This window comes from Corapipo altera, unplaced genomic scaffold, assembly GCF_003945725.1.
Source record: "Corapipo altera isolate COAL_440 unplaced genomic scaffold, ASM394572v1 76, whole genome shotgun sequence".
Classification (NCBI taxonomy): Eukaryota; Metazoa; Chordata; class Aves; order Passeriformes; family Pipridae; genus Corapipo; species Corapipo altera.
The window spans coordinates 487,233-515,188 of NW_020884964.1; the positions used below are offsets into that span (position 1 = coordinate 487,233).

The window sequence follows — 27,956 nt, forward strand, 5'->3', positions numbered from 1 at the left end:
AAAAGGAGCAAGTTGCATTTAATTACAACAAAAGGGGTTCAGCCAGTAACAAGCCAGCTTACCCCAAAGATTATCCCTTACTAAAAGACAGACACCACATTAAGTTGTATCATTCCTTTCATAAAGCAGGACATCCAAACACCTTCTCCATTGTTTCTTTTAAATCTTCTCTTATATCACCTGGCAATACACTCTATCTTACTGTGGTGGTATAGAAAGTCAAAAAACAACTCTTCCCAATTCTTGCATATACGGAAAAATAAACAGAAACAAGGATTAGAGTATCATGAGAGAAGAGGAACAGATCTCCACCTCAATATATCATATACCTCCAATGAAAGGTGACTCATTAGAAAAACAAACAAAACTTCACAAACAAAGGAAACCCAAGAAACAAACAGTGGGGACAGACATGAAGATATTACAGAGTGAATGCCAGCTGCTTACAAGCAGGGGATGTGCATAGCAATGTTCACTGTTTTGCTTGTATGGCTTATGCAAAAGAGACAGGAAAAAACTGCATTAAGAGACCTTAAAAGTTTAATTTTAATCTAACAATTACAGTAATGCTGCTGCCAAATGAGACAAACTTCACTTCCCCTGGAGCAACTAACTCCCCACCTGCCCCACTGTTTTGTCTCTATTCCAAAGAGCAAGATTAAAAGTGAACACAGATGTCATGTGTGGAAGGAGACCAATCTCATTCCCTCCTGAGGACAAGCATCCATCCTTGCAGGCCCAAGAGAAGACATTATTTCCTTTAACAGCAAAACACCAACAAGGAATCTTTCCTGTTCTCATCAATACACGAGTAAGATGATTCTTTTATGGAGAAAGTAGTTTGCACAACTTTTCAGTTTCCTCTCTTTTCTGCTCCACATGGCACAGGCTACTCATTTTGCATATGGGACTTGCAGTTGCTATCAAGTCCTCTAAGACATACCCAGAACTATGCTTCATTCATCTGGGAAGCCACAGGAAAGATGCCTTTCACCTGAACATCTTAGGCACTGAATGCTGTGATCCACTGAGGACACCAAAACATTAAAGTGCATTTCTTTTTTTTTCTTTTTTTTCTTTTTTTCTTTTTTTTTTTTTGTAAAACCTGAATGTTTTAAGGGTCACTCATCCCACATTGCAAACTGGACCAACAGAAAACATGCTATTTTTAATGCTCAACTACAAACAACTTGACTTCTGAAACTACATTAATACAAATAGCAATGCAAGTTAGGACAGAAGAAACAGGTTTCCACAGAACATTCAAGTTATGGAAGAGCAATGAAAGATTGGGAGAGACCTTTTACAGTTAAAACACTAAGCAGCACAGAGCATTTCAATACTACCCAGCATTTCTGGGGCAAGTAACAACATATGGCACACAAGTGGAAGCATCTGGAAGCAATTTCTGGGGGAAGAGCACTGCAGCTGAAAGAGTATTAGCAGTGCCCCTAAAATGCAACTCAGTTTACCACCTCCCAGACAGGAGGCTAGTATTACTCCAAACTCTGTGCTGAAAGAGCTGCCAGAGAGCAGCTGTGCTTCAGTTCCCAGGTCGGACCTATTAGAAGCCTGATGTGAATACCTGAAATACTCATTACCTAAAGCATGAACAAAATGGAGGTAGACAGGACAGAAATGAATCACTGTTGATGAGAAAACGTGAAGGACATCTGGCACATTTTCCCTTGTGTGATAAGGAGTATTTGCCTTGAAATTAAGAATGAGGAAAATGCAGTCTGTATTGAAAGACGTGCAGTGGCCACAGCCTGTAAACATGCTGCAACATAACCTGTCAAGGACAAGCACACTGCACAAACCATCTTGCCTAAAAGATGGATATAGATAAAATGTATAAAGATAGAAAAAAGAACTTGTATGATAAAGCAAAAAATAGCTGATAAAGTAATTTCCCTCTGACAACTAAGAGCAGAACTGAAATAGCCCTAAACACTTTGCTACAAATTCAGAAAGGGGAACAAACACAGCCTAGGACAACAGCTTCCAGGCTTCCCTGCTTGGATTCCCATTTCTGGGGGTTTAACCCAAATGAGATACAACTCTAGTTCCAGAAGAGATCTTTCAAAGTACTGGGACAAAACAAATAATCTTCCCCAAAGTGAAAGATTTCTCGCCTCGTTAATTTAACATCATGTTATCATTGTCTGAATCCCACTGAGATTACCTCAGTTTAATATACAGCCTAGCCAAGACTATTCACCCCATGAATTCTTTCATGGTCATAACAGATGTTTAAGATAAATCAGACAAAAGAAAGCCTTGAATTAACTGTCCAGGTATGAGAGAGTATGGTGGGGCTTGCTTTTTGTTTTAACTATTTCTACCACCTTGGTTTCTTGTCATATACCCAACTTTTACCATTTAGTATGTCATAAACACTGCTTTAAAAAAAGAGTCAAAAGGATATGTTAAACACCAAAGATTCAAGCTTAAATTATGGAAAATGAGGATGAACACATTGATACAGGCTTGTAACTTTAATTTTTAAAAGGCCCCTACGGTGGAACTAGCTATAGATGGCATCATGCTAATGCAAATGGAAAATAGTTTAAAAAAAAAAAACAAAACCACTTTAAATAAGTATGAATCATACCATACATGTGTACATACTTTAAAATTTTCTATGTCAGCTTTGTTTGAAATATAAATCAAATCTATACTACTAAAAGTTCAGTATGTGCAACATTAACCCGATCAAAGCATTTTATAAATACAAGCTTTTTAGTATTGCAACATACTTCACTACTTAACATACTGAAAAACAAGTCCTACATTTAAAATTCTGATGTAATAGTTCTATCTGCCAATTAAGACTAAAAATGGAAAAATACTTGCTAATCTTTAACATTTTGAAAATGCAAATATATTTCGATTTTGAAAAGAAACAATCTTGGTTATACTACTGGTGCTTCTTTAGACATTTGAAAATACTACACTAACAAAATACAAACTTTGTAGTAAGCTTACAACATGTACTTCTCAGAGGCAAAAAGAAAAAAATCTGGTTTGTATTTATGAAGGAACATCCATTTATTATAAAACAAGATAAAAGATATTAGAATTAAGTTGAAACAAGGCAACATTAGAACAACCACTTTAGAGCTTTGTGAACGAAGTGTAGTTTTAAACTTGCAAATCGAGGTGAACGTAGCTCTTAACATGCTGTCCTCTTCTCTATAAATGGGATGAAGTAGAGAAGCAAAGCTTCAAGGTATACGGGTTGGAGCCATCTGTGAGGAGACAACACAGAACAGACTGTGGGCATCTTGCGGAGCCCAGCTCTCCTGCTGATCAACACCACCTTCCATAACCTGACAAGTTCACCAACTCTCTATATTTAAGACTCACACCTCCCTGCCTACCCCCACCAGTGTCCCACAGACACCAGGTGACCTGTTATAGGTGTTACTGATACTCTACCAGCATTTTTAGACATGAAAACGAAGTGATGGATCTGGCTGCAAGGTAATGTAGATCAAACTCCAAATGTTGTACTATACACAAGAAAGAATTTACCATTACCACTGCCCCTCCTCCTGGCTGAACTATTTATAAAAGTAGTATTCAATAGGCAAAAGAGTTCTAAGACAAAAGGCACAGATATTTAAGGAAGTCAAGACTTAAAATGAGGCAGAGCTCTACCAGAGTGGCACTGGACAGTGTTTACATGTGTTTGACTGAGAAAAGAACAGCAGGATGTCCAGCACACCCTTTGGGCCTCTCCAGAAAGCAAAGCATAAAACAACCCCTCTCATTTGAAAAAGGTGTCAGGATCCACAGATGGCAGCACACGTGTGCCTCTTGGGTAGTGGAAGCTAAGCCCTCCTGGTTTAGCTATCTTATTACAGCAAGTCTGGACCAGCAGCTCTTGGTTTAAAACACTGCTTTTCCCTGTGATAGCTGTATCTTGGATTATGCATTAAGGTTTCCCTTTTTCTTGTTGAAAGAGAAAGCTCTTTTGCTGTTACCACCTCTTCAAACTGAGATAAAGCTGAAATTGTGAACAGTATGTTATCAATAATATCTTCAAAAATATTCTGCCCCAAAGTAATCTCAGTCTATTATTAAGATGGTGGACCAAAGATGTGGGAGAATAGGAAAGATTAAACTGTTAATACTTCACAGGGAAACAAACTCATAATACTTTGGAGAAGGTAGTTTAAAATAGTATTAGACACTGGCTGGATTCAATGTTTTGTCTGTGAACACCTGGAAAAATTCTATTTAATCCAGTAAACTATCTTAATTGTCCAGTGCAGACCTGGCCTACTGTGTACTTGTTCAGCAGGTGAATTCCCCCTGTTCTTCTTAGTTTGGAGCTAAATTCAGCTGGGCCTCAAAATTTCTCATTTCAAAGAGAACCCAGTACAGAAGCAATAAATTCAGAGTAATAAGCTGAGTAACTTAAAGAATCTTCTGCCCAAGACATTCAAGATTTTTTATTTACTGTGAAAGAATCACAGAATCATATAATGATTTGGGTTGGAAGGGTCCTTAAAGATCATCTAGTTCCACCCCTTGCCATGGGCAGGGATGTCACACACTAGATTATGTTGCTCAGAGCCCCATCCCACCTGGCCTTGAACACTGCCAGGGACAGGGCATCCACAACTTCTCTGGGCAACATGTTCAGTGCTTCACCATCCTCACAGTCAAGAGTATCTTCTTAACATCTAAACTTTAAATCTCTCCTCTTTTAGTTTAAAACCATTACCCCTTGTCCTATCACTATTTGCCCATGTCAAAAGTTGCCCACTCTCTCTTTTAAGGTACTGAAAGGCCGCAATAGGAGCCTCCTCTTCCCCAGGCTGAACAATCCTAATTGTCTCAGTCTTTCCTCAGAGGAGAGGTGATCCAGCTGTCTAATCATCTTTGTGTCCCTCCTCTGGATTTGCTCCAACAAATCCTTCCTGTGCAAGGACTCCACAGTTGGGTGCAGCACTCCAGGTGGGGTCTCACAGAGCAGAGCAGAGGGGCAGAATCACCTCCCCTCGACCTGCTGGACACACTGCTTTTGATGCAGCCCAGGGTGTTGTTGGCCTTCTGGGCTGTGAGTGCACATTGCTGGGTCATGTCCAGCTTTTCATCCACCAAGTCCTTCTCCACAGAAAAAAATTTCTAGCAGTAAGAATAGGAAAATTTACTTACTTGGGACTCTTATCTGGTAGTGATTAAGTACAGTGAGAGCTTCCACTGCGTCTGTCTTACATTCCCATTCCAACAGACCAGACAATGTTTTGGCAGAAGCTGTCCAAATGAGATGTAAAAAAGGGGAAGAAGGGATCAGTAACGTTTCCTGGCACCATATGCTCGGATCAAAATTGGAATTCAAATAATTCCCCAAACAGGTCAAATTTTACTTACGTTTTGGATCAAACACTTTGTATTTAATAAAGCTGAGAACTTCATGATCCTCACATAACTGTCACAAAAATAAAATAAGACATAGAACTCCATTAAAAATGCCTATAAATACATTAGCAAAAATTTCAAGTTCCTAGAAGAGACACACAAAACCAAAAATACTGACTCTTTCAAAGAGTTTAGAATTTATGGCAAATTATTATTTTAAAAATGTTTAGACTATTCTTATTTAAATTATTCTTTAGAATACCATTCTTTAGTACACAAAACAAGGCTCCTATATCTGTGATATCACTACTATCTCAAAGAACATATTTAAATAGTAAGTTCTAATTTTTGACATTCCTACTTCAATACAGTAGCTCAGACGTTGCACACACAAGGACACCACTTGTGACCCAGAGTTAACTTTCAGACAGAGTTGGGAAAAAAATATTTTTATTGAACTGAAAAAGAACTCACTGAACTGTCAGCAATTTTACCACTCCCTCCAGCTAAGAGGCCCAGTACTGCATGTTTTAAGCATCCATAATTCACTTAGGACTCAACTGTGCAAAGTGTTCCAGGTGCATTCCTCTCTCCATTCCAAAACATCCTAGCAGTCATTACAGTAACCATCTCAGGGAATCAGTAAATCTTTTGTGAATTGTAGTCCTAACTTTCATGTATTTGGTTTCGTGTGTCTCTTCCCTTTCCTCCACAAAAAAACCCCCCACATTAAGCTCTTCAACTGTATTTCCAGGATTTTGTTTCTCACATTAAAAAAAATAAAATTGAAAGAGTAACTCCAGCATTGTGAAAATATTACATCTTCTAGAGAGAGGGGCTACAAATGTATTTTAAAGAACAGATTCTCCTCCAGTGGCTATGCTATAACCACCTCAGTTATTTCTTTTTAAAAGTAGCACCATGTAAAGCTGGGATAGAGCCCAAAAGCACTGTATGCCAATCATTCCAATTGCCCACCTTTACAAATGTTTCTTCAGTTACACACAGGGGAACATTATAATAATGCAGCACACAGGAGGGTGGTTGGATGATGTTCTTGGATGCCTGGCCAGCACTGGTGAAGCGATTGTTCTTACTCATTGCAAAATCCTTGTAACTACTCGTGCCATCCTCTAGTTCAAATATCTGGCTTGGAACTACTGAATGCTGCTTGGAAACACTGGAATTTAAGGACAGATAGAAATAGATAAAGTTTCTTAAATAATTAAGATTCTTAAATAATTGCAGATTATTGATCTAACCAGAACAGAGTTGACATTTCTTTGTAACAATCTGAAATACAGTAAGAACAAGATGTGTTGGATTTGACACCTTGCTTAAAAAATGCAAAAAAGATGGATAAGACACATTAGGGAATACAGTTTACTAATGGCCAATCCATGTAATGCCAATATGCATTATTAATGTAAATAAATAAAATTATAAATCATAATAAATCAATCTCAGAATGGTTGAGGTTGGAAGGGACCTTAAAGACAATCTAATTCCAACCCCCATGCCATAGGCAGGGACACCTTCCACATGACCAGGTTGCTCAAAGCCCCATCCCACCTGGCCTCGAACACTTCTAGGGATGGGGCATCCACAGCTGCTCCAGGCAACCTGTGCCAGTGCCTCACTACCCCACAGTAAAGAATTTCTTCCTAACATTGAATCTAAATTCACCCTCCTTCAGCAGAAAGCCAAAACAAACAGCTGACAATTGGAAATCATAACTCCAACAATGACAACAGAATAATGAGATATTGTCTGAAATCTCATTCCATCTGCTCACTAGTAGACTATTAATCTGATAAAACATATTTACCAGACATTAAGTCTCTTTCCAAACAACTTGACGTTATTGAGATGTGTGACTGCTCTTTCTACAGCATACTCATCACCCATTTCCACCAGTGCTGTGCCTGGAATAGTCTTCATAAATTTCACCTGAGATAGATAAGGTAAAAAAAATGACATTGCAACAAACAGCCCAACCAATAGTTTTATAAATTAGTAGGTAATATTTTTAGACCATCTCAGACAGGTTTTTCCAAAGCATTTAAAAGTAGTAGTTTCCAAGTTTCTAATAAATGATGCCTTACCTTTTCAATGTTTCCATACAAGCAGAACAGGTTGAATACCCTTGAACAGTTCATCTTGAGCTGATGCAACCCACTGACCATGACAACCGACCCAGAAGGATTTCCACCATGCATGTAAGAAGAGGATGCCTGGGGCAGTGGATAAGCAACAAGTTCTGGAGTGTCCCGAGATCCCATTCGGTACCGGCTTGGCAAGGGCAACAAAGGACCATGTGATCCTAAGGAGATGAAAGACCATGTTTTCATATTGTTTGAAATAAGTTTCACTACTTAATCAGGCATTTAAGCCCACATACATAATGCATATTTAAAGGAGATGTTGAAGGTTACAGTAGTTGCCATTAATGGTTTTTCCCTTTTAAAGACAACAAAACAAAGCAAAAACAATAACAAAAAAAAACCCAAACCACCAAACAAAGAAACCCTCTTCTATTCCATTTAATGTTCCAAGTCTCTTCTTACACTACCAGGTAAGATATATACAAGCAAAAACAGGTATTTCAGTAATTACAAAAATAGTATCTTCCCTGCACCATACAAAATATTTGAACATAAACATATTGAAAGAAATATTTAAAATCAATCTTCAGAAATATTCCCATGTCTACTTAATAGAGCTACATGACACCAAGAAAGAATATTACAGAGCAGAGAAAACTAACCAAAAGGAGTGAACTTTTAGCCAGAGATCAGGAGAGATGACACAGCTCTTTTTTCCAGAGACATGAGATTAAGTCAGAAGACTGCCTTCCTACAAAATGCTCATTCGGAAGAAACAGGAATACTTAAACCCCCTGCATTAATGCAAAATGAAGCCTTCCAATTTTCCACTACAGGTAAAGTGACAAGTTTCACTGCAAGAGACAATTTCTTTTTTTTGTTTAAATGATGAGACACTACTAGTAAGCAATACCTCTATTTACAGAAAACATCGGAATTACAGACCAAGAGGAGGATCCCTGTTTTTCTGAGACAAAAATAATGTGAAATTCACATAAGCTAAGTATAAAAGGAACCTTTTGTCCTTTTTTGCCCAGTAAAAAGCAGTAATGACAAGGAGACAGTGATATAGGAGGAGACAGACACATTACTTAAGGCAAAAGGATATATCAGAAGAATGAAAAAAGAACATCAATGAATCAAGGTGGAACTTGGAAAATCTGGAGATTTGAAGAACCTTTTAGAAAGAGTAGATAGGATGTCAACCTACATTGTAAAATATCATTAACACCTTTGCAAAGAAAGAGGCAAGACACATCACATTCCATCTAACAGCTGAGAGAGAAAATAACTAGAAAAGTTATGTCTAAGTGGGGACATTTGTTTCTCAACCCTGAGGTCTTGGTCCAGACAGACCTTCATCTACAGAGAGCACTGGTAACAACTGCAGGAGTAATTCCAGACCATCATTCCTATACAGTCACACAGCTATACCTTTTCAGAATTAGCTGAATTAGAAGAAACACAGCACCCACAATTCACAGCTTTGTATGCAAGAGCGTCAGAGCTCTGTGTTGCATCAAACCATTGATCAAGGTATGTTGCTGTTTTCTACAAGGAAACTGCTCTCCCAATACATTTGTCATTTTCTATCCATTGCCAGGCTGATGGCAACTGAAAGGAAACATTCTTTCAAGCAATAAATATGTAGAGCTGGATGCTCTCTACGAAAGGAAGAGGGAAGGCAATGAACGTACATGGGTTTCAGTGAACCAACAGTGTTTTCAGGACGTAGGACTGACAGCACCACAGGTGAACTGCTCATGCTGAAGGGATCCACCTTCAAGCATTGACTGAATATTTAGAATTCCACACAACATGTAAAGAAATCATAACCACCTTTCATCTTACGTCACTTACCATAACCATCATGTCTAAAGGATGATGGGTGCTCTCCCAAAATAGCTTGCCTCTGCCGGCCCTTCCCTCTGTCTAACATGTGGGAAGGGAAAGAAAACAGTTTAGTAATCACAACTATGCACTTGACTTCTCCAGTTAAGACACAAAGCTTCTAGTTAAGAAGCAAAACAGTAATTTGAGTCCTTGTTAATTTTATAAATGATTTCTCATTCACTGTATGTCTAAAACCACAAGCTGTAGCCACCAAAATTAAAAGACTGCCATCTGTATAACAAAATTGCACTTAAGCTGATTGGGGGCAGTGGCCAATGAGGAGATGCAGACATTTAAAGTTTATGGAAATACCCAAAAGTTTTCCTAAACAGACACCACACATTAGTATAGAAAACACCATACAGCAGGATTTACCTATGTGTCTCTTAAAACAAATTTGAAATGCAGTACTTTTGAAAGACAGTACCTGAATCATAATATTAGCTTCAACAGCAACACATTTTCAAAGTGGGCTTCTTTCAAGAAGTTTCAGCATAAGCCAACAACAACCTGTATTACATGGTTTCATAATCAGTAAACAGAGAGCATTACATATGTGTACATATATATTTACAGAACACCTACTGATTTATGGGCGTGCTGAAAGGATTGTACATTATGGCATTATCAGCAGCACGTAACAGTTTAATTGAAGAAAAATATCACTGAATAATGCACTTAAACAGTCAATCCTTTAAGAAAACCCAGTTCTCTAAGACATAAAGTTAAGCAAGGGATCTACATTAATGGAGGAAACCAATGCATCACAGCCAAAGCTGTATTTTCTAATAAGATCCATGCTGCACAACAAAGAAAATCTAAACTTCCAGACTTCTTTGTGGTAAGCAACAATTGTTTTCTTACAATTAAAAAAGCCACATTGAAAAGATGGGGCAAGACATTTATCAGACTACAACAGTTCCCAGGAAATTTAAGTATGACTGCTGAAAATAGTAAATCCAGCCCAATGCAGTTGGAGGTATTTCCCCTGAAAAACAGGAACTATCCACATTATACAACAGTGGGAGATGAAAACACATGTGCCCTTTCTGCTCAGGATTTTGAGGACAGGTTCCAAGTCAGACATTTACTTTGATAAAAAAGACTGAAGAGAGAACAGTCCTGAACACTTTCAACTACATAGAAGAGAGACTACTGTCTGTTGTCAAGTTTTGCTTTTCCATTCCCTTTTCAGGGTAACAGCTCTGGTTCGTAGCTCTAGAAAGCAAAGGGGTGTCATATTTTGAGCACTTAAACTGTATGCAGTAATCATCTTTCAGAAAAATCAGTTCTGTAATTCCAGTCTGTGGAGCTAAATCCTTTGAAACTGCCCCCAGTAAAATCCAGTAAAGGATCACATTTTTCAAATAAAGAATTCTGGGAGAACAGTCTGACAAATATTTCCTCCTTGTAGTAGTGTACTCCACTGCTCTCTCCTTGCCCTACACTTGTTCCTCCTTCCTTGAACAAAGTCCCTCGATTGTGCCAGTACAAATACTTGTGTAAACAAGCACAGAAACATAAGAACTGATTTGGTGTTAAAAATAATTCTGAAAGGAAAGGTTCTTTATAATCTTGTTTAAGTTTGGTTTTGTTGATTTTTGGGTTTGTTTTTAAATCAGGTCCTTGAGTCACTGACTGTGCTGGTATTACCACCAAAAGAAATGCTCCAAATTATAGTTTGAACATTTTGGCTAAAGGCAAGTAGAATACTAAGTCAGGTGTGGTTTTGGTTTAATCTAATGCAATATGGGTTCATAGCAGCAGGCACTTGTAAGGAATTTTACTTCAGTGGAGAAATATTATGTGCAAGTCTGTAATTTGTTACCATAAAGCACTAAAACCAGTTCTTAAAAAGTCATTAGCAAAATGCATTTCCTTCCTAACATTTGTAGGGGAGATGTGAAAATCTGAATGGATTTATCAGCACGTCTGTCCCTGGAATGAAATTCCTTTGGGCTAAGATCTTCCTGCAGTGAGAGCCCTACAGTTCGGGACACATGAAGTTCAAAACCTAAACAATGACGTTGCAAGAGTAAGTTGAAGCACAGATACAAAAACACTATCTCTCTCAATGAAAACCCCAACTCCTGAATTACTTTATGGGCAAAATTGCTCTAGATGTCTGCTTTCTCAAGTACATTTCAGTGTTCATTCAACAATTTATATTCCCATCTTCTAGATAAGTGGATGTGAACCACAGTAAATGAAAAATCGTGCTATATACAATATATAATGAGATACATATAAGGCTAATTTTTTCCTCTTATGTGTAGCAGAGTGATGTATAGAGAATAGAGACAGTAACAAAAGGAAAAGAAAAGAGTAGAATGAGAGTTCTTGAGAAAGAGCAAGCCATTCCTATCCTAAGTTTTTCATTTTCCACTGTTTGCTCTATTTGGGGGAACCTTAAGTTCATACAGCCATACTTATCTGCAGACCAATTACATAACGTAATCAGATGGACAATCTTAAAAGTCAGTCTCCAAACACTGCAATAACCAAAAGATATGAGGGTCAAATTAATCCTTCAAATTTTTCGATTTTTTTTTCTTGCCCTTGAGTTTCGAGTTTCTTCAGAATCCCTTTATTTTTAACTCAAGAATTTGAGAAAAAAAATTGAATCCCAAAACAAACAGTCATAATCTACAAGCTGCAGCCAATACTGTAGCTCCCTTGTTAACTTTTTACAAGAACTTCATTTTGAAAATCCAAGCCCTAAGTTTTTAGTTGTACAACAGTTTTACAAGCCCAGTGTCTCTGCAGAGTTATTTTGAAAGTGCATATCTCTTGAGACAGCGAAGCCCTGGTTCTCATATAGCCTTTGGTAAGTAGATACTCTATCTTGGTCACATTATCTTCACTTTTCTAACTTTACATTGAACACATTATTGTACATAGATAACTGAACACTGCACTCAGTAGTTACAGATTTTTGTTTTCTTTTTTTAAAGAAACACTTTACAGGAGTCAGGCTACACAGCAGTTTGACTGTACATATATAATCATAGATTCCACTGACATGAATTAAGCTCTGGTAACTTTTACAGCTGAGTACTTAAGAGACAGTACCAATTATGAATCTCCCTGCTTTATTACTTTTGTATAGCTGAGGGGGCCTATTGATATTGCACTGCTCAGTTCCAACTATCTACATATAAGAATTAAATTTCCCTACTACTAGACAATATTTACACTGTTAAGTCTGAATGCAACTCTCACATACAGCAAGTAATAAAAAGATTACAATGTCAATGATATCAACAAGAGTTTCTTAATTTTGGATGTTCTCAATTTTTCAGTGGTAATTTTAAGGGAAATAAGACCAGCATACATACAAGCTTTAACAGAATGGGTACAGTCTATCATGTTATTCATCCCATACAAGTCTGAAGTACTGAAAATGTCCTCCTTTAAAAACTTGTGGTGGTGGTGCATGCAGTATGCAGACAAGGTGAACTGCAAGTCTGAGTTTTTTTCAGAGGGTTTGTTTGTTTGGGGTTTTTTTTGCTGATGCCGATGTGGTGCATGATGAAGTGTAGAGTCAGCCTGCTGAAGTCCTCTATCCTTCTTAATGCCTTGTCCAACATAGGGGAAAAGAGTCCTTTCGAAGGAGAAGCAGTGTGCAAGTTTGTAGTTTATAAGGAATAGTCTGTGCCAGGTTTCCTCTCCTCCAAAGAGAGAGAGCTGCTTGGAGAAATGCAAGTCCTTGAGAACTGCGAAGGTGCTTGCAGGTGTGGGCTCCTTGTTGAACTAAGTGGCTCAAGCACACGGCAGTAGGGGGCACTAGGGCTCAGGGTTAATTCCCTGGCTGGTGACACAGCCTTCAGCAGCACTGGCCTGCTTTGGAATGACTATAGCCATACAGCCTGACCACGTGTGAAGGATTGTCATTAGTACAGTCAAACATCTACAGGGATAATGTATGAAAACCTACCTCGTCGGCCCAGATATGGCTTAGTGTAGTCCCAACTATCGTTGTCGTTTCTAATGACATTAAGTCGAGTTGGCTGTTCAAATAAAGTAAAAGTGAAAAAGGTTAAGTCTTGACTATATATATTTTTCTAGTAAAATTAAAAGAAAAGGTCCAAGCATTACCCTTGCATATTCAATTTTTAGTGTGCAGCATCCTGCATAGATATCTGCTCCATTGAGCGCAGCCTTCGCCTTCTGGGCACAAAACACTGATTCAAACATACACATCATGTTAAGGATTTTTTTCCCTCAGGTGGCTCAATCATGTCCCTTTTATCTGATACGGCCTTATTTTTGTAGCCTGCAGATATTTCACTTTCATATATACTACAGGAACTCCATACAGACTTATAAAAAATGACCAAAAAGTACATTTGGGTTCAACTTCTGTGAAAAGATGTGCTCAGCACACGATGAGACCATTCATAAATTAGTAAATTCCTCAGTGGATTATATGGATGAAAGCTTTGTTTATGCTCTGATCTTATGCCATTTAGAAGGGGATTCTGGTGCAGTTAGTAATTTTCATCAGAAGACACGGAGAGTTACCAGCAAGTCTAGAGAATATTTGATGGGAAAGTTCAAGCTGCATCATTCGGGAAGGAGTCAGAGTTCTGGTGTGAGAAGGTGTGATTTAAGACAATGCTTCCCTTCTCACAGCATTGGCTAGAGACTTGTGGGTAGGGAGAACATGAACTCAGAGTAGTTACTTTACAGCAAAAAGAACTAAGAAAGTGTACATCCTTTTAGCTTGTTAGCCAAATAAAACCACGTAACTAAGAGAACTTTGAATGAAGAAATCATCATTTTGCACCAAAAGAAATACAACAGGTAGATGCATGTACCAGGCTCCAACCCATAAGTTATTTCATATGCTCTACGTACTCCAAGATTAGTTCTATGATTAGCAGAAAAATGTACCCGAGCCTTGGCACATCACAACCCACGATCTCATACACACTCAATAACATACGGTGTCAGAAAGCCTGAAATTTGCAGCAGAACAGACCTTTTGCACCATGCTTTGATATCATCTAGTGAAATTTGGGAAGTAGTCTGTAACAATAGCATATGCCTTGAGTTTTACCGCATTCCTGCAGCCCAACTTCTTCCAAGGTGATGCAGGTTCACTGTGGAATTTAAAAGTGAGAAAAGTTAAGCTTCCCAGACCTATAAGGAAGTGACACTGGCTAGAACTGTGGGAGCACATTTGCAAAGTAATGGGTACTGCAATTAGCATTTAATTTTTAGTAAATTTTTGAACTTTTCAGATAAGGCTTGTCTGGAAGCTCACTTTCCTCCTCCCCCCAACTGTTTACTTTTGTAATGCTACTGCATTACTCACTTGTATTTGTGAGCTTTCTTTCAACTGCTGGTTGTTTTAGTTTTTAATAAAAGGCATGTTACAGAATTTAATTCAAAGGACATAAGTATAGCAGTTTCCAAGTGTGTGCAGGATCCTCCCCACAACTTCCCTAATCTTTCACAAGACACAGAATAACTCGACTGTACAAGTCATCTGATCCAGACGCCACTTACCACGAACTTAACAAAGACAGTAAGTCAAACTACTATCTGTTAGGACACATAGTTTGTTTAAGTCTTCCACATAAATAGCAATTAGTTTGCTTTTATGGAAGTTAGGGTAGCTGTCTTTGCCTGGGAAATTACCAATGCAGCCACTGGTTAAGTCCTGTTTCACAAAAGGGACTCACTAATAAAGCTTGCCCAATTAGTAGCATCTGAAATCACAAAGGAATGCCTGAGATTTTGGTAAATTTTGTCCAGATAACAGCTCAAAAATGGAGAGTAATCAGCTATGGCTATCAGAGTTTTATAAGTGAAGGCATATAATCATATCAGACTTTAGGCTTTGCGAACACCAGTAACACACAACCCTGAACATTCAACTCAACCCACGTACAACTTAATGCCACAGAGTAAAGGGTAGGATAACAGAGCAGGGATCTTCTTCAACACATGATGAACGGGGTAAGGGAGGCCTAAGTTGGTCTTGTGCTTTCCTGAAGTCAGAATAGTAAGACAAGCAGTACATGCTGGAACTAATTTAGAAGAGTCTGAAGTCAAATTGCATCCCTGCAATCCCTTACCCACTTCTTGAGTATCAACACAGGCAGAAGCCATGAAACTTTTATGTACAAGGGGCTGTCAAATCTATGACATATTTCATGTCTGCAATTATTAGCCTTAGGGGCTATAAACATGGCTATCAAGATCACGATTGACAATGCCATTTTCCCACAAAGATGACATGTGTAAGTGCTACCTTGTTTTACAGACATACAGAAATAAGAAATTACCACATCTTAGACAGAAATTAAAAAATAATTTGGTCTCAAAATTACATGGTATTTTTCTGACATTCTCACGTTAAACCCATCTGGAGCCAAGAACCTACAGAAAAAAAAAATTGCACTCAAAAAGGATATTCAACCATGGCTTGTATTCCATTTCTCTTGAATATAACAATGCGCTGAACCTTTCCAACAGGGTTGCACACTGTATACAAAACATCCTAAGGAAGAAGAAAAAAATACTTTAGTCAGATGTGAAATTCCGAATGCTTTTGGTCCACAGAACATTGGCATTTAAATACCAAAGAGCAGAGAAAAGGCTTGTTAACTTTTCATTTCTTATTTTCCTCTATACAATTTTTACATTCATGATTAGCATTTTTTATGGATTAATGTAATACAGGCAATCAAATCTGAAAACCAAGAAAAAAACTCCTATATGAAGTACTCAAGCAAACATTAGTTTAACAAGTATCTTCAACTGTGTTAAGACCCAGTAATTGCATCCATGTCTCAAGCTCTGCTGCCTTTGAAGTGTGCACTGCAGCTGGTCTACCAAAGCAAAGAGAAACAAAGTGACACCGTAGTTACAGCACATTTCATTTCATGAGACTCTAGCAGCTGAGTTCATGTTCATTTTCAGAGAGTAACCGGGGACAGTCCAAGATGTAAACTTGGGTAGCTTATCAAAAAGAGAATTTCAATCGTTTTCACCTGAATCAGACAGCCCAAGTGTCCAGGTGCTATGTTTCTTCACTTAAGGCAGAGAAAACTTCTGACAGGGAAGCGGATTCATGACTGGATTCATGCAAACCCATTGTTAACGCTCTGCTTTCAGCAGCATTTGTCTGTATTACAAGGGACCAATAAAATTCAAGACCATCCTCAGTGCTGCAGAGGAACCAAACAGTAAGGGGTAAAGCTCGCCCTACTGCACATCAGGCCAGCCCAGGATGTGGTGCTGGGAGTAACTCAAACTACAGTCGATTACACGTAACAGAAACCAGTCTCCAGCATTCATCTTGCCAAGAAAAAGAAGTTTATTTTAGAGTGATTATACACCCACACTCAGAATTCCCAGGACTCAAGCCTGAGAACCCAAACAAACAGGAACTGTGATTTCTGAAAACAATTCACCCATTAGACCATATTCAAACAGCTGAAAGCACATAAGCTTTACTGGACAGCCAGTTTCATAACTACACCTAGGTGAAACACTCTACTGCAATCCATTTTTTCTTTCTTTTCTTTATATCTAAACCAAATACCTCCGAAATGCTCATTCCAGGATCTTGGGGTATATCCTCAGGTTTATTTGGCTGACATGAGGGAGAAGGGGGAAGCAAGTAGGTATAGTATTTATTATTATGTTTTGCAGAATAGAGGAGCAATTGGGAGGCACAGGGGCAGGGCACGTGCTGGATTTCTTAAAACTAAAACAAACACAGCCCACATACCCCCCACGCACACGAGACGAAACTAGAAAAAGAGTTATGTATTATTGCTGGCTTGGGCTGCAGTGGTGTAACTTCTGGCTCTTATAAAGTACCATAAGCTTTAATATATTATCTCCGGCTCCCCTCCATCTCCTCTTGTTTGGGAGAAAAGATTCCCAGAAATTTTCCAGCCCCAAGTGACCTTAATTTTCAGGCATACGATTTTCTTTCATAATTTTGGCCCATTGGCCAAGTCCAAAATTTGTGTTTTTCTCATCACATTCTTAAGCTGTTACAGGTACAGCTGCTCTTTCCCAGCTCCTGTGACCCTGCTAGACTACACTGTCTTCAGTGAGCTCCGATGCTTGCCAGTAATTCTGGAAATCTGCCTGCTTCTAGCACTCATTGGTATATGATAAGCAAACAGCTGGGTGCAGTGGGAAGGAAGAGGTTGGGAGGCAGTGTTTGTTTTTAAAAAGGAGCTACTCTGCTCGAGGCTTCATCCTCAGAATCTCCATGAAGTCTCCTAGCCCAGAACCACGCTGCTGCTACCAGTGCCTTCGAGCAGCTAAGTTCAACTCAGCTGCTTATGCAAGGCAAATTTAAAATGCATGAGTGAAACGGAGTTTCCAAAATTTGACCACGGTCACGTGCAAAGAACATTTTAACTTAGTGGATTTGTTGACACAGCTCCGAGCAGGTTCGTTTCTAAACACTAAAAAGCAACTCGTACCTTGACATGCTTTTCTATAAAGAAAACTGGCAGAAGAAAATTCATCATCCACTAATGAATCAACAGGCAAAAACCCATCAATATTCACGAAACACTGAAGCACAAAGCACGACATGTAACTGACTACTTGAGGTAATTTCAGGAATACTAAGTTGCAATCAATTTGCTAGCATAATATACAGCACATTAAACAAAACTTAATACTTGCATTAAGTTACATGGTTCCACACAACCCAAACACTTTGATTGATCCATACTGTCCTACATACTTCCCTAATTAATTCATGCTTGTATCATAGAACACAATTTCTAATTTGTTCCTGAGATATTTCTGTGCAATTCAACATGTACTATAAAATCTCTATGAAAAATATAAGCACTCAATCCATGTACATGTGTCATAAATAAATGGCAATAAATTAGGATGCAACTGTACATATGCTATGACTTGAAATACTGAAAAGGAAAATGTATTGGCCCAAATAAAAATAGGAAGCTTCCATCAAACTGGAGTTGATCATCAATAGATGAAGGTTTCAGGTTTCCACAAAGGAAATACTCAAGAAGGACTGCAATAAAAGAACCCTTCCTGCTGGAAAAATTACTAGCTCTTTAAACATACACTACTCAAGAGCCTGAAGGCTAAAGAACAATCTTGATGTTGTGGCAACACATTTGGAAGTATTTCAGAAGCATGCAGCAACTTAAAACATTTCAAAATCCTGACCTCAGAAGTCTTCAAATGTATTGTGAAATATCCATACAAGACTGAATCATCTCAAAAAACCTCCCCTTTAAAACATTCACATTACCTATGTGAAGATGGCATAAAGCTTTGGTAGGTGAAGTTAATTTCTGACTCAAATTAACAGATAATACACAATGAAAATAATATAACAGAGATTGCTGCTCTCTGCTTTGTATTATTTTATTAAAAAACATCAAATAAAAGAAGAAACATACCACTGTAATTGGGTAGAGAGGATTCTGAATTGACAACAGGAGAACTTTATTTCCACCAGATGGGTCATCAGTGTTCCCTGGCCGAGTAATCCTCTTACTTGTGGAGTAGTTGAAGAAGGCCTGCTGCCCAGCAATATACACAGGTTCATCTGCTGCAAATGTTACACATTTCTTTGCACTTTCTACGTTTTCAAACTCCACCAGAGCCTGGCGTTTAAATGGCATCATCATGACATAGCTGGTGAGAGAAACATCCCAGTAAGTTTCCCTGGGTGCTTACTCAAAACAACTCCCAAGCCCCACAATGGTCACATATGACGTGTTTTTTTCTAAAGGAATCATCACAAAGACATACCATATGGTGCCAAACTTTTCAAGAGCTTCCACGAGATCTGCTTCCACAACTGATTCACACAGCCCTCGGACATGGACGACAGGAGAAACGGAGACTTTGTGATGACTTCCCCCGGCATCCTAGCAGCAAAATGACATTTTAAAATTCAACACAGAACAAGAAATACTGTTATCGTTAACTAAAATTGAATGTGGTAGAACACCACACTAGGTCCAGAAGCAGCCATCTAAACGCACAGCCTAAGCACAGGTTAAATAATTTAACTTTTCTTTCCAAACAGATTGCCAAGTTCTGTTGCTGAAGTCTACTTAAAATAAAAAGCTTTTCAGATTTAATTAATCTGTTTGCACAAACAGGATTTTTCTAATATAAAAAAAAGTAGCCTATTTAACACTGGTTGAATTGCAGGAGGTCTTACACCCTATTCATTAAGAGTATAAAAAAAAATTAGGACATGCCCAACAGCTAAAATATTTCTGACACTCTTCCTGTTCGTTGCTGCCAGTATTTGTTTGAGACAGGTTGGGGGAACAAAAAAAGCAAGAAAAAACAAGGGCCATCAGTAGACTGAATGAAAATTGAGTATTTTTCTAATGTATGTAGAGCTGTGCTCCACAATGCAAGAAAATGACATTTCTGGACTACACTTGAAATAATTCTGAATATTCTTCTAATTCTGAACACTGTTCATACATGTTTTTAAAGACTCACAATGCTCTCTCCTTTCACCTCAAGGTTGAATACCATTAACAGATCCAGACATTGTACATTAGCATACGGAATTCCCACCATGAACATTTTCCAGAGCTACCGCCATGACTTCAGACAGTCTTAGTGTTCAGTGTGACTGGAGAATTTGGGCTGGAATCAGCTAATCTTTTCATGCAAAGCCTGAAGTAAGGCTGAAATTTACCTTATATATTTTAAGACACTGAGGGTAAAAAAAAAAAAAAGAGAAATTATGTACGCTAATCATGAGAGAGAATAAAAAAAGATTAGAGATGATAAAGGGCACGTTAAAATATACTGCAAATATCCAGCACTCAAATTTCGTATGTGTAACAGCAGTGTAAAGCTGATGTATTCAAATTTAGCAACTACATCAACGTGTTCAATCTAGCAGATCAAGTCTTGTTGATTTTTCACTTTCTCATAAACAGTAGTATAGCAGAGAGATTCTCATCTGTAGCACAAAGGAGCATTAAGCTCCAGTAATTAAGTAACCACAACGATTGCTACTACTGCTAGACATTCCTCTCTTCCCTGTCCACTTGAACAACAGATTCAAGGAGAAAAACACATTCCAGATAATTACAAATTGAATCATGTGTGTTTAACTCCTGTGTTCCCTATGCAGTTCTCACTAAAAAATTACACATTTTTTTCTTTAAGTCAAGGATTTGACCATTCTGTTTGAGCCAAAAGCCAGCACTTCAGACTTCCTCAGATGTCAGAACAATCTGCTGTGTAACTTTTTAAGCTTAGCTTACATTTTATCTGTTTGCACTATGAAAGCATTTTAAGTGGCAACACATTTCTTTGAATAAGAACTCTGACAATGCTGGTAAAACACCACCAGTGATACTGGCATAAGATATTTATACCCTGAATCAATCAGCTCAGGTCTACAGCAGCAGCAGTGATCAAAGTAGTCACGAAAGGTTAATACTTTGAACTCCAAATGCTTAGGCAACTGCAGAAGGAACAAAACTACAGAGAGGTTTTATTTTCAGCTTATATATTCTTAAACTAGATTCATATTTTTCAAAGCTGAAAGAAGCACCTTAAGGAAACCTTCAAAAGAAAACAAACAATAATTACCACTTTTTCCTGCAAAGCCTATTGCTCTAAGGTGTTAAGATAGCAGGCACTTTTACTTTATTTACGGTCTACAGAAAAATCAAAAGTTATTAAACTGATTATTCATTGCCCTGCATAACAGCTACTATATTAAGATCCCAGTCAGTGCTAGGGCTAAGCATTTTCTGTTAGGGTTTTTTAATACATTCAAGAAATCTCACCCAGTAATATTTCTGTCTAATCAGACGGTAAATATAAGCAATGATTTGCTCACTTGAAGCAAAGGTTCACTAGAAAGAGTTACTAGCAGGTACCAGCAGCTTAGTACTTGCTACTGGCTACCTTACTGAACACTAGTATCTCCAGAAATCAAGTCAAGCTTTTCAGAAAATGGATCATAAAGGAATAGTATTTTGCTCTTCCTCCCCTTCCCAATTCAAACTTCTGTTACAGTTTCCACTCACATTTGTCATGCATAACCCTTTGTATTAGAAGATACAAATCTTTCTAACTCTCTCAAAAATTAAGACTTTCATACTTGCATCTTCAAATCTGTTATACAGGAGTTATATCCACATATACAGGTGTTCCCACTTCTGCAACTTGAATTATTCTCAGAACCACCAACAAATTCAAATTCTGCTACCTTTTGTGGTTAAAGCAACATTTGGCTTTCCAAGCCGAATTTCTTTCTCCCATAACATCATACAGAAAAGCATTCTTTTAGCAAGGTTTAGTAAGAGATTTAGCACGAATCAGAAGCTACTGTTACTACAGTAACCTGTTCAGAAGCTCAAGAAGCATGGAATAAAAACCAACCAAACAAAAAGCCCCCCAAACAACAACAATCTCCCCCCCCCCCCCAAAAAAAAAGAACACAAAACAGGGAAATGTTGCCATGAACTTAAGGACTCACCTACACAGCAGTTCAGAACCTCATTTACAGAGATAAAACCACTGAGGTGGCCAAATCAGAGGGTCTCTGCTTTACTTAAAATAGTTTCTAACCAGCAGCACAGGAACTGAGCATAAGTCAGTCCTGAGCCAGGAAGCCTCAGACTAACATTCACAGAGCATACTGGCTGTTATTGTTAAACAGGTTTTGCAGATACAAAGCTGCAGTATCAAGCAAATCTAAAATGATCCTTGATTTCCTCTAGAAGGAGAAATAAAACCACTAGACCACATGAAAAAAATCAAATGTGGCTGCATAGCGTGAAGTGCATCTACAGCTGAGGTCAGAACGTACACAACTCATCCAACTGCTGCTGTAATTTCTTTCCAGAGATGAAAAATACAGGATTTTGACCAAGATCTCACAGTCACTGTACCTTGAAAACTACACGAGCTGGCACATAGGCAAAGGTCACATCAAAGCATCTGCTCCCCTACAGACTAAACCAGCACCAGTATTTCTCCACCTACAAAGGAGTCTTTCAGTCACTCAACTCCCAGGATGGCACAGAAGCCCCAGGCAAAACTCCACCATGACCCTTGCACTCCCTCAAATCCAGGAGAACAGAGCAGCTGATGCTATTGCTGTACCATTAATACATATATATATATATATATATATATATATATACACAGCTTAGGGGGTTTTGAAAGCTCAATAACAATTTCTTGAAGATCATCAGCTGGACAGAAAATGCAACTATTTAAATAGATAACAGAAACAGACTTCCTTTCTGTGTGCTCAAGACCAGTAACAAGGACAGAAAAGGTCTCCCTCAAGAAGGAAGCTAAGAACATAAAAATGCTTAACCTTGAAACAGGGCTGAGGCACAAAGGGAAGCACTGACATAACCAAGCAGATGAAGTACAAACAAGTGACTTCATATAGGTAAGGCTGTAACAGAAGCAGCTTCAAAGAACAGCTGGAGCATTTTAACATCCATTTTTTCATGACCTACATAGCTCTAGACAACGTTTGAAATATATCAATGGTTTCTTGACAACTAATTATGATCTTCCATTCCAAAAAAGAAGAAGGTAATCATGGGCTCTAGGATGATGTCTTTCTTGCTCAGCAATTCTAGATTGGAACTTTTTCACCAACTGTTTGCACAAAAATGCATCCTTTGCCCTTTCTCCAGATCCTTTCCAGTCAGTATACTCACGTTAGTCCTACTAATTTGTAATACCTTTTTTGAGCATCTGCTTCTTTATCTTTTCACTGCTTACCTCCTCCATCTCTCTTTTTCTCCTTACTGCACAAGGATGGCACTCCTCTCTCGTATTCTCTCCCCCAGGTACCTAAATATATTGTTATTTAATTTCTCACCATTCAGATTATCCTATTCACTCTCAACTTTTTTCCTCTCTACGCATGCCTCTTAATTGCTTTGAAATTTCTTTTATAAATAAGAACTGGAGGCCGAGGGGGGAAGCCCTAAAAGGTTGCTTAGTAAGTATATAAGTGCCCAAAACTTCATGAATGCCTAATTATGGACTGATCTGCATCCAACTACCTCGCAGAATGACACAGGTAGCTAAAATTATTGCACTAAAAAGGCAAAGAGAAGGTACACAACACATTTCCTGATAATCTCAGCACTGCCCACGGGGAGTGGTCTGATGATTCCATACTCTGGAAGTCTACCTGACAGTTTAGTTTCATTTTGGATGACGAGTTTGGGTATCATTTCTCTTGTTTAATGCATACTTCTTCCTAGCATTCTACCCTTTTAATGATTTCAACTGCTACAGAACAGAATATCAGCTCTCTGCCAATTCTGAATTTGCCCCGAAGTGGTCAGGGAGTTGGACTAGATGACTGATGCAAGTCCCTTCTGAATGAAATAGTCTATTATATTTTCCTCTCTGCTCAGCACAATCTGAACATCCTTCAAAAAAAAAAACCAAAACAACCAAACCCAAAAGCCAAGCAAACACCACCCTAAAACAAAACCCCACACAACACTGTGATCAGGAGATTCAACCCGAGATACTGGAAGAAGAACTAGCCTGAAGGTAATGGTTACTTTTTTTGAGAGAGAGGACAACGGAGGGAAGATGACTTACACTTACTCCAAAACCAATTTCTAGGATGTACTTCATTTAAGAAACAGATACTTGAACAAGTCACTGGAAAACAGGTCAAGATCTGAATTCGTTCCATCCAGCTGCTGTTTCCACACTGTCTGTGACAGACACCAAGCAACTGAGTTGCAAAGAGCTGCCTTCCACTTACCACCAGGCAAGAACCCTGCCCGGGAAGTTTCAACAGAGCGGATGAGAAGCTGCACATCTACGTCCCCTTCTTACCCTGCGGTAGCTCATATGTTTGTGTATTTAAACACCACATCTCACTTCCCCAGCTGTAAAAACAGGTATAATAGATCTTCCCTACCTCACAGAAACGTTTAAGAATAGGTATGTTAGAGACAGCGATGAAGTGGATGTTACAGGTTGTATAATTAAAACATTAAACTGAAATTTAAGGGAAGGAGAGGGGATGGAGCTGAAAGGCCCCCTCAACTCCCCCAAACACAGCTCTCAGCCCACATTTTCCCAGTGTCCTGACACTCTGCTACACTGCAAATCTGATTCCTCTGCCAAAGCCTCACTACCATTCAACACTGCCTCCATAAGGGTCCTTCTTCCAAATCATACTCTCCCTCAGTGAATATTTCTGCAAGAACACATCCTGCTCTTTTCCCTGGTCAACATTCTGGTCTGTTCCTGGCTCTCTGTGCTCCTCAGTCTGGAGATGAGCCAAGAAGAAGAGGGTACACATCTGGGTTATGAGAAGTGTCCACATGAAAGTCTTATTCAGCCAAACGAAACACATCCCAGAACAGGAAACTGCCACAACAATAAATACAGCCCAGGAAGGAGACCCCACCAACCTGCTCAGCAGGGTCCTACCACAAAAGAGCTTTTATACAACAGGTGCATTTAATCCATGAGTGTACAGTTCACTGATATTCCGGGGCATATGTCAGGGGAAAATTAAAAAAAAAAAAATAATCCAACAGTGAGGCTACCAGACTCCTACCACTCTTTTTACCCTGGTCATCCATTTTCCCATTTCTCCTCCTAGTTCCCCATTCTCTATAGTTCCTCCTACTTATTCTTTTTCTGCTCTCTTCTGACCAACCCAGGATACTTCCACTTATTCCTTCCTCTCAGCCTACCTTCATCTTGTATGTCTGAACCCCATACAACTTTTATAAGCTGAGAACATTTCCCTGCAGAAAAATTAATAAGATATGTCACAGAATAAGTAAGTTTCCTGTACAGTTTTGTACCTATTAGAGAAAAAAAAAATAATGACAATTCGTACCAACTCTATTTAATAGATGCTGGCATTTTGCTATTAAATGCTTCACAAAAATTACTGACAAAAGCACTCAGTCATTCATTTTTCATATATCCACTTGATGTTATAGCTTATTTTTTAAAAACTAGCTTGATCTCTACTATCAAGACAACTTCTGCCTCTCCAATAGTGAATCTGGGAACACAGCTTTGCCAATAAATCCCCACTGACCACGTACCTCCTTGAGGTGCACTACAACTGACACAACAAGCTGCCTAAAAACCCTCGTGTTCTTGACCTGCTGCACATTTGCTTCAGTTTCTTTACTCACAAGACTCAGCACCTGCCATTCTTGAGAGCCCAAATGTAAAGTTACATACTCCATACTCTCATTACCTAAAGGGGCAGGGCAGCATTACTGCACATTAACTCAGATAAACTGAGATACTGATACATCATGAAGACACTGTGAGCCAGATCCCAGAAAGGAGGAAAAAGAGAAAAGTAAGAATTAGTTGATTTCATAAAGTAATGCAGAAAAGAGCAAAGGCCAGAGCAGAATCTTGTTGCAACTTGAAACACTCACTGCAGGATGTCCAGCTCTCCTACACAACAAAATTTCAAGATAGCTTAAGCAAGTATATGGATTCCATTCAGAACTGGCCTTTGAGACAGAGGCCATTGCTAAGTCTTGACTGCAACAGAGACAATGCTGCATCACAAGAAACTGGAGAATTAAAATAGTTCTCTCCAGAGATGTATTTTGTTGCAGTTTATCAGGGAACTTTTGTAATAATGTGCTAGTTTTGGCTGGGGCAAAGTTAATTTTCTGCACTGTAGTATGAGATATAATTTGTATTTGTGCTGGAAACAGTGTTGATTAAATACAGACACGTCTTCCTTACTGCTGAGCAGTGCTGACTGCACAGAATCAAGGCTTTCTCTGCTTCTTCTACAGCTCCAGCAGTGAGCACAGCTGAGAGAGGTGACCTCAGCTGACCTAAGGGATATCCCAAAGTGTATGACACCATGCTCAGCATATAAAGTGAGGCAAAAAGAAGGAAGAGGGGACATTCTGAATTTTCTCACTTGTACCCTTCTGATTCTCTCCCCCATCAGACGGGGTAGGGGGGAAGGAGTGAGAGGCTGTGGGGTGCTTGGTTGTAGGCGAGGGTTAAACCACAACAACAAATTGAGCAGGTACCCTCTCCATCAAAAGATTTAACTGATGGAGAAATGGTAACAGCAACTGCTCTCTCACTAACTTATCCCAGCACTAAGCAAGTTCATTTTAACAAACCATAAAACAGGTATTCTAAATGTCAAGGTTTGCTGTTAAACTGACGTTTTCTCGATCTGGTTTGTTCAAGTAAGAAACAGAAAGAGTCATCAAGAAGAAAAATGGTCACAATCAGACGGACAGTTAGTTAAGGAATCAAAGAGCAGACACAGAAGTGTTTTTAGCCCAAATTCATGGGTCGAGGACTATCTTAATACTTAAATGCATATTCATGAAGAAAAGGTACGTCGCAAAAAACAAAATACAGTGAACCAGCGTGCTTATAGCAGCGCCCGTGGGGGAGGAAGAAAGCAGAAATACAAATGAATTTAAAAAGGAAGCAATCGTTTATGAGCAGCCTTATCACTGTACTCTGCCAGACACAAAGGTAAAGCGGAAGGATGAAAGGTACCCTCTGCCTTGGTTTCAACACATCCCCCCATGTTTCTATAGTTACGATCAGCAACAGGGCAGGCACAAAATTTGCAATGGCGATACTCCCCTAAAGGCAACCCAGCTGCCCACGGGAACCCCGGCAACCCCTGAGTCTCAGACCCGAAATCCCTCACATCCATCCATCCATCCATTCATCCATCTATCCATCCATCCATCCATCCATCCATTCATCCATCCATCTATCCATCCATCCATTCATCCATCCATCTATCCATCCATCCATCCATCCATCCATTCATCCATCCATCCATCCATCCATCCATCCGCAGGCTCAGCCCCTTCACGCGGGCAGCTCCGGCGGGGAACAAGCGCACGTCTGCGGACCCATCCCGGCGCCCCCCGCCATTCCCGGCCCGGAGCGCCTCCATATCCTGGGTGGCCCCGACCCCGGGAAGGCCTCGCGAAGCCCCCCGGCCCCCCTCGCGGGCAGGGCCCCCCCCGCCGGGGCAGCAGCGCCGGGGGCGGGCGCGGCCTCGCTCGCGGGAGGGGCGGGACGGGCCGGACGGGCCCCCTCCCCCCGCCCGCATCTTGAGGGGAGACGCCCCCCGCCCGCCGGCCCCGCGTCCCTCCTCACCCCGCCCGAGAAGCCGCCGCCGCCGCGCGGCGCGGGGGGCTTGTCCCGCCGGCCCTCGCTCTCCTCCGCGCCGCTGTACTCGATCTCGCCCTCCTCGGCGGCGGCGCTGGGCTTCAGCCGCTTGGCCTGGCTCTCGTAGGCGCCGTCCTCCTCCTCCTCCTCTTCCTCCTCGTACCGCTCCCCGGACGACGGCGACGACATGGCCGCGGGAGGGGAGGGAAGGGAAGGGAAGGGGCGGCGGGCGGTGAGGGAGACGCGGGAGCAGGGACAGAGCCGGCGGCACCGCCGACCCCGAGCGATGCTCTGCGCCCCGGCCCCACACACGGCCCGCCCCGCACCGGGCCCCGCCCCCCGCCTGCCAGCGGTGCCGCGATTGGCTCCCAGCCGGGGAGGGAGAGAGCGCGCCGCGGCGATAGGCCAGAGGGGATGTCAATC

At 39.9% G+C, this 27,956-nt stretch overlaps 1 protein-coding gene across 2 annotated transcripts; it reads right to left on the reverse strand.

Moving 5' to 3' along the window:
- On the reverse strand, window positions 1-27,843 carry HNRNPLL (heterogeneous nuclear ribonucleoprotein L like). Of its 2 annotated transcripts, XM_027664617.1 has the most exons (13): window positions 27,522-27,842; window positions 19,149-19,267; window positions 18,794-19,031; window positions 15,797-15,882; window positions 13,470-13,566; window positions 13,309-13,381; window positions 9,339-9,410; window positions 7,479-7,696; window positions 7,202-7,323; window positions 6,352-6,553; window positions 5,386-5,443; window positions 5,170-5,268; window positions 1-3,251 (listed from the first exon to the last, which is right to left on the reverse strand). In XM_027664617.1, exons 1-13 carry the CDS (start codon window positions 27,720-27,722, stop codon window positions 3,196-3,198), a joined length of 1,641 nt encoding a protein of 546 aa, XP_027520418.1. In that variant the 5' UTR covers window positions 27,723-27,842; the 3' UTR covers window positions 1-3,195. The 2 variants fall into 2 exon arrangements, with proteins under 2 accessions (XP_027520418.1, XP_027520419.1); XM_027664618.1 differs by lacking the exon at window positions 9,339-9,410 and having other exon boundaries at window positions 27,522-27,843.
- Window positions 27,844-27,956: the final 113 nt, after the last annotated feature.

Bases quoted from the DNA above. Each gene is read 5' to 3' on its own strand.
- HNRNPLL (XM_027664617.1), bottom strand. From the start codon at position 27,722: ATGTCGTCGCCGTCGTCCGGGGAGCGGTACGAGGAGGAAGAGGAGGAG. The intron at 19,268-27,521 runs GTGAGGAGGGAC...TTTTGCTGCTAG, and splicing joins GCGGCGGCTTCTCGGGCGGG to GATGCCGGGGGAAGTCATCA. The intron at 9,411-13,308 runs GTAGGTTTTCAT...CCCACATGTTAG, and splicing joins GCCATATCTGGGCCGACGAG to ACAGAGGGAAGGGCCGGCAG.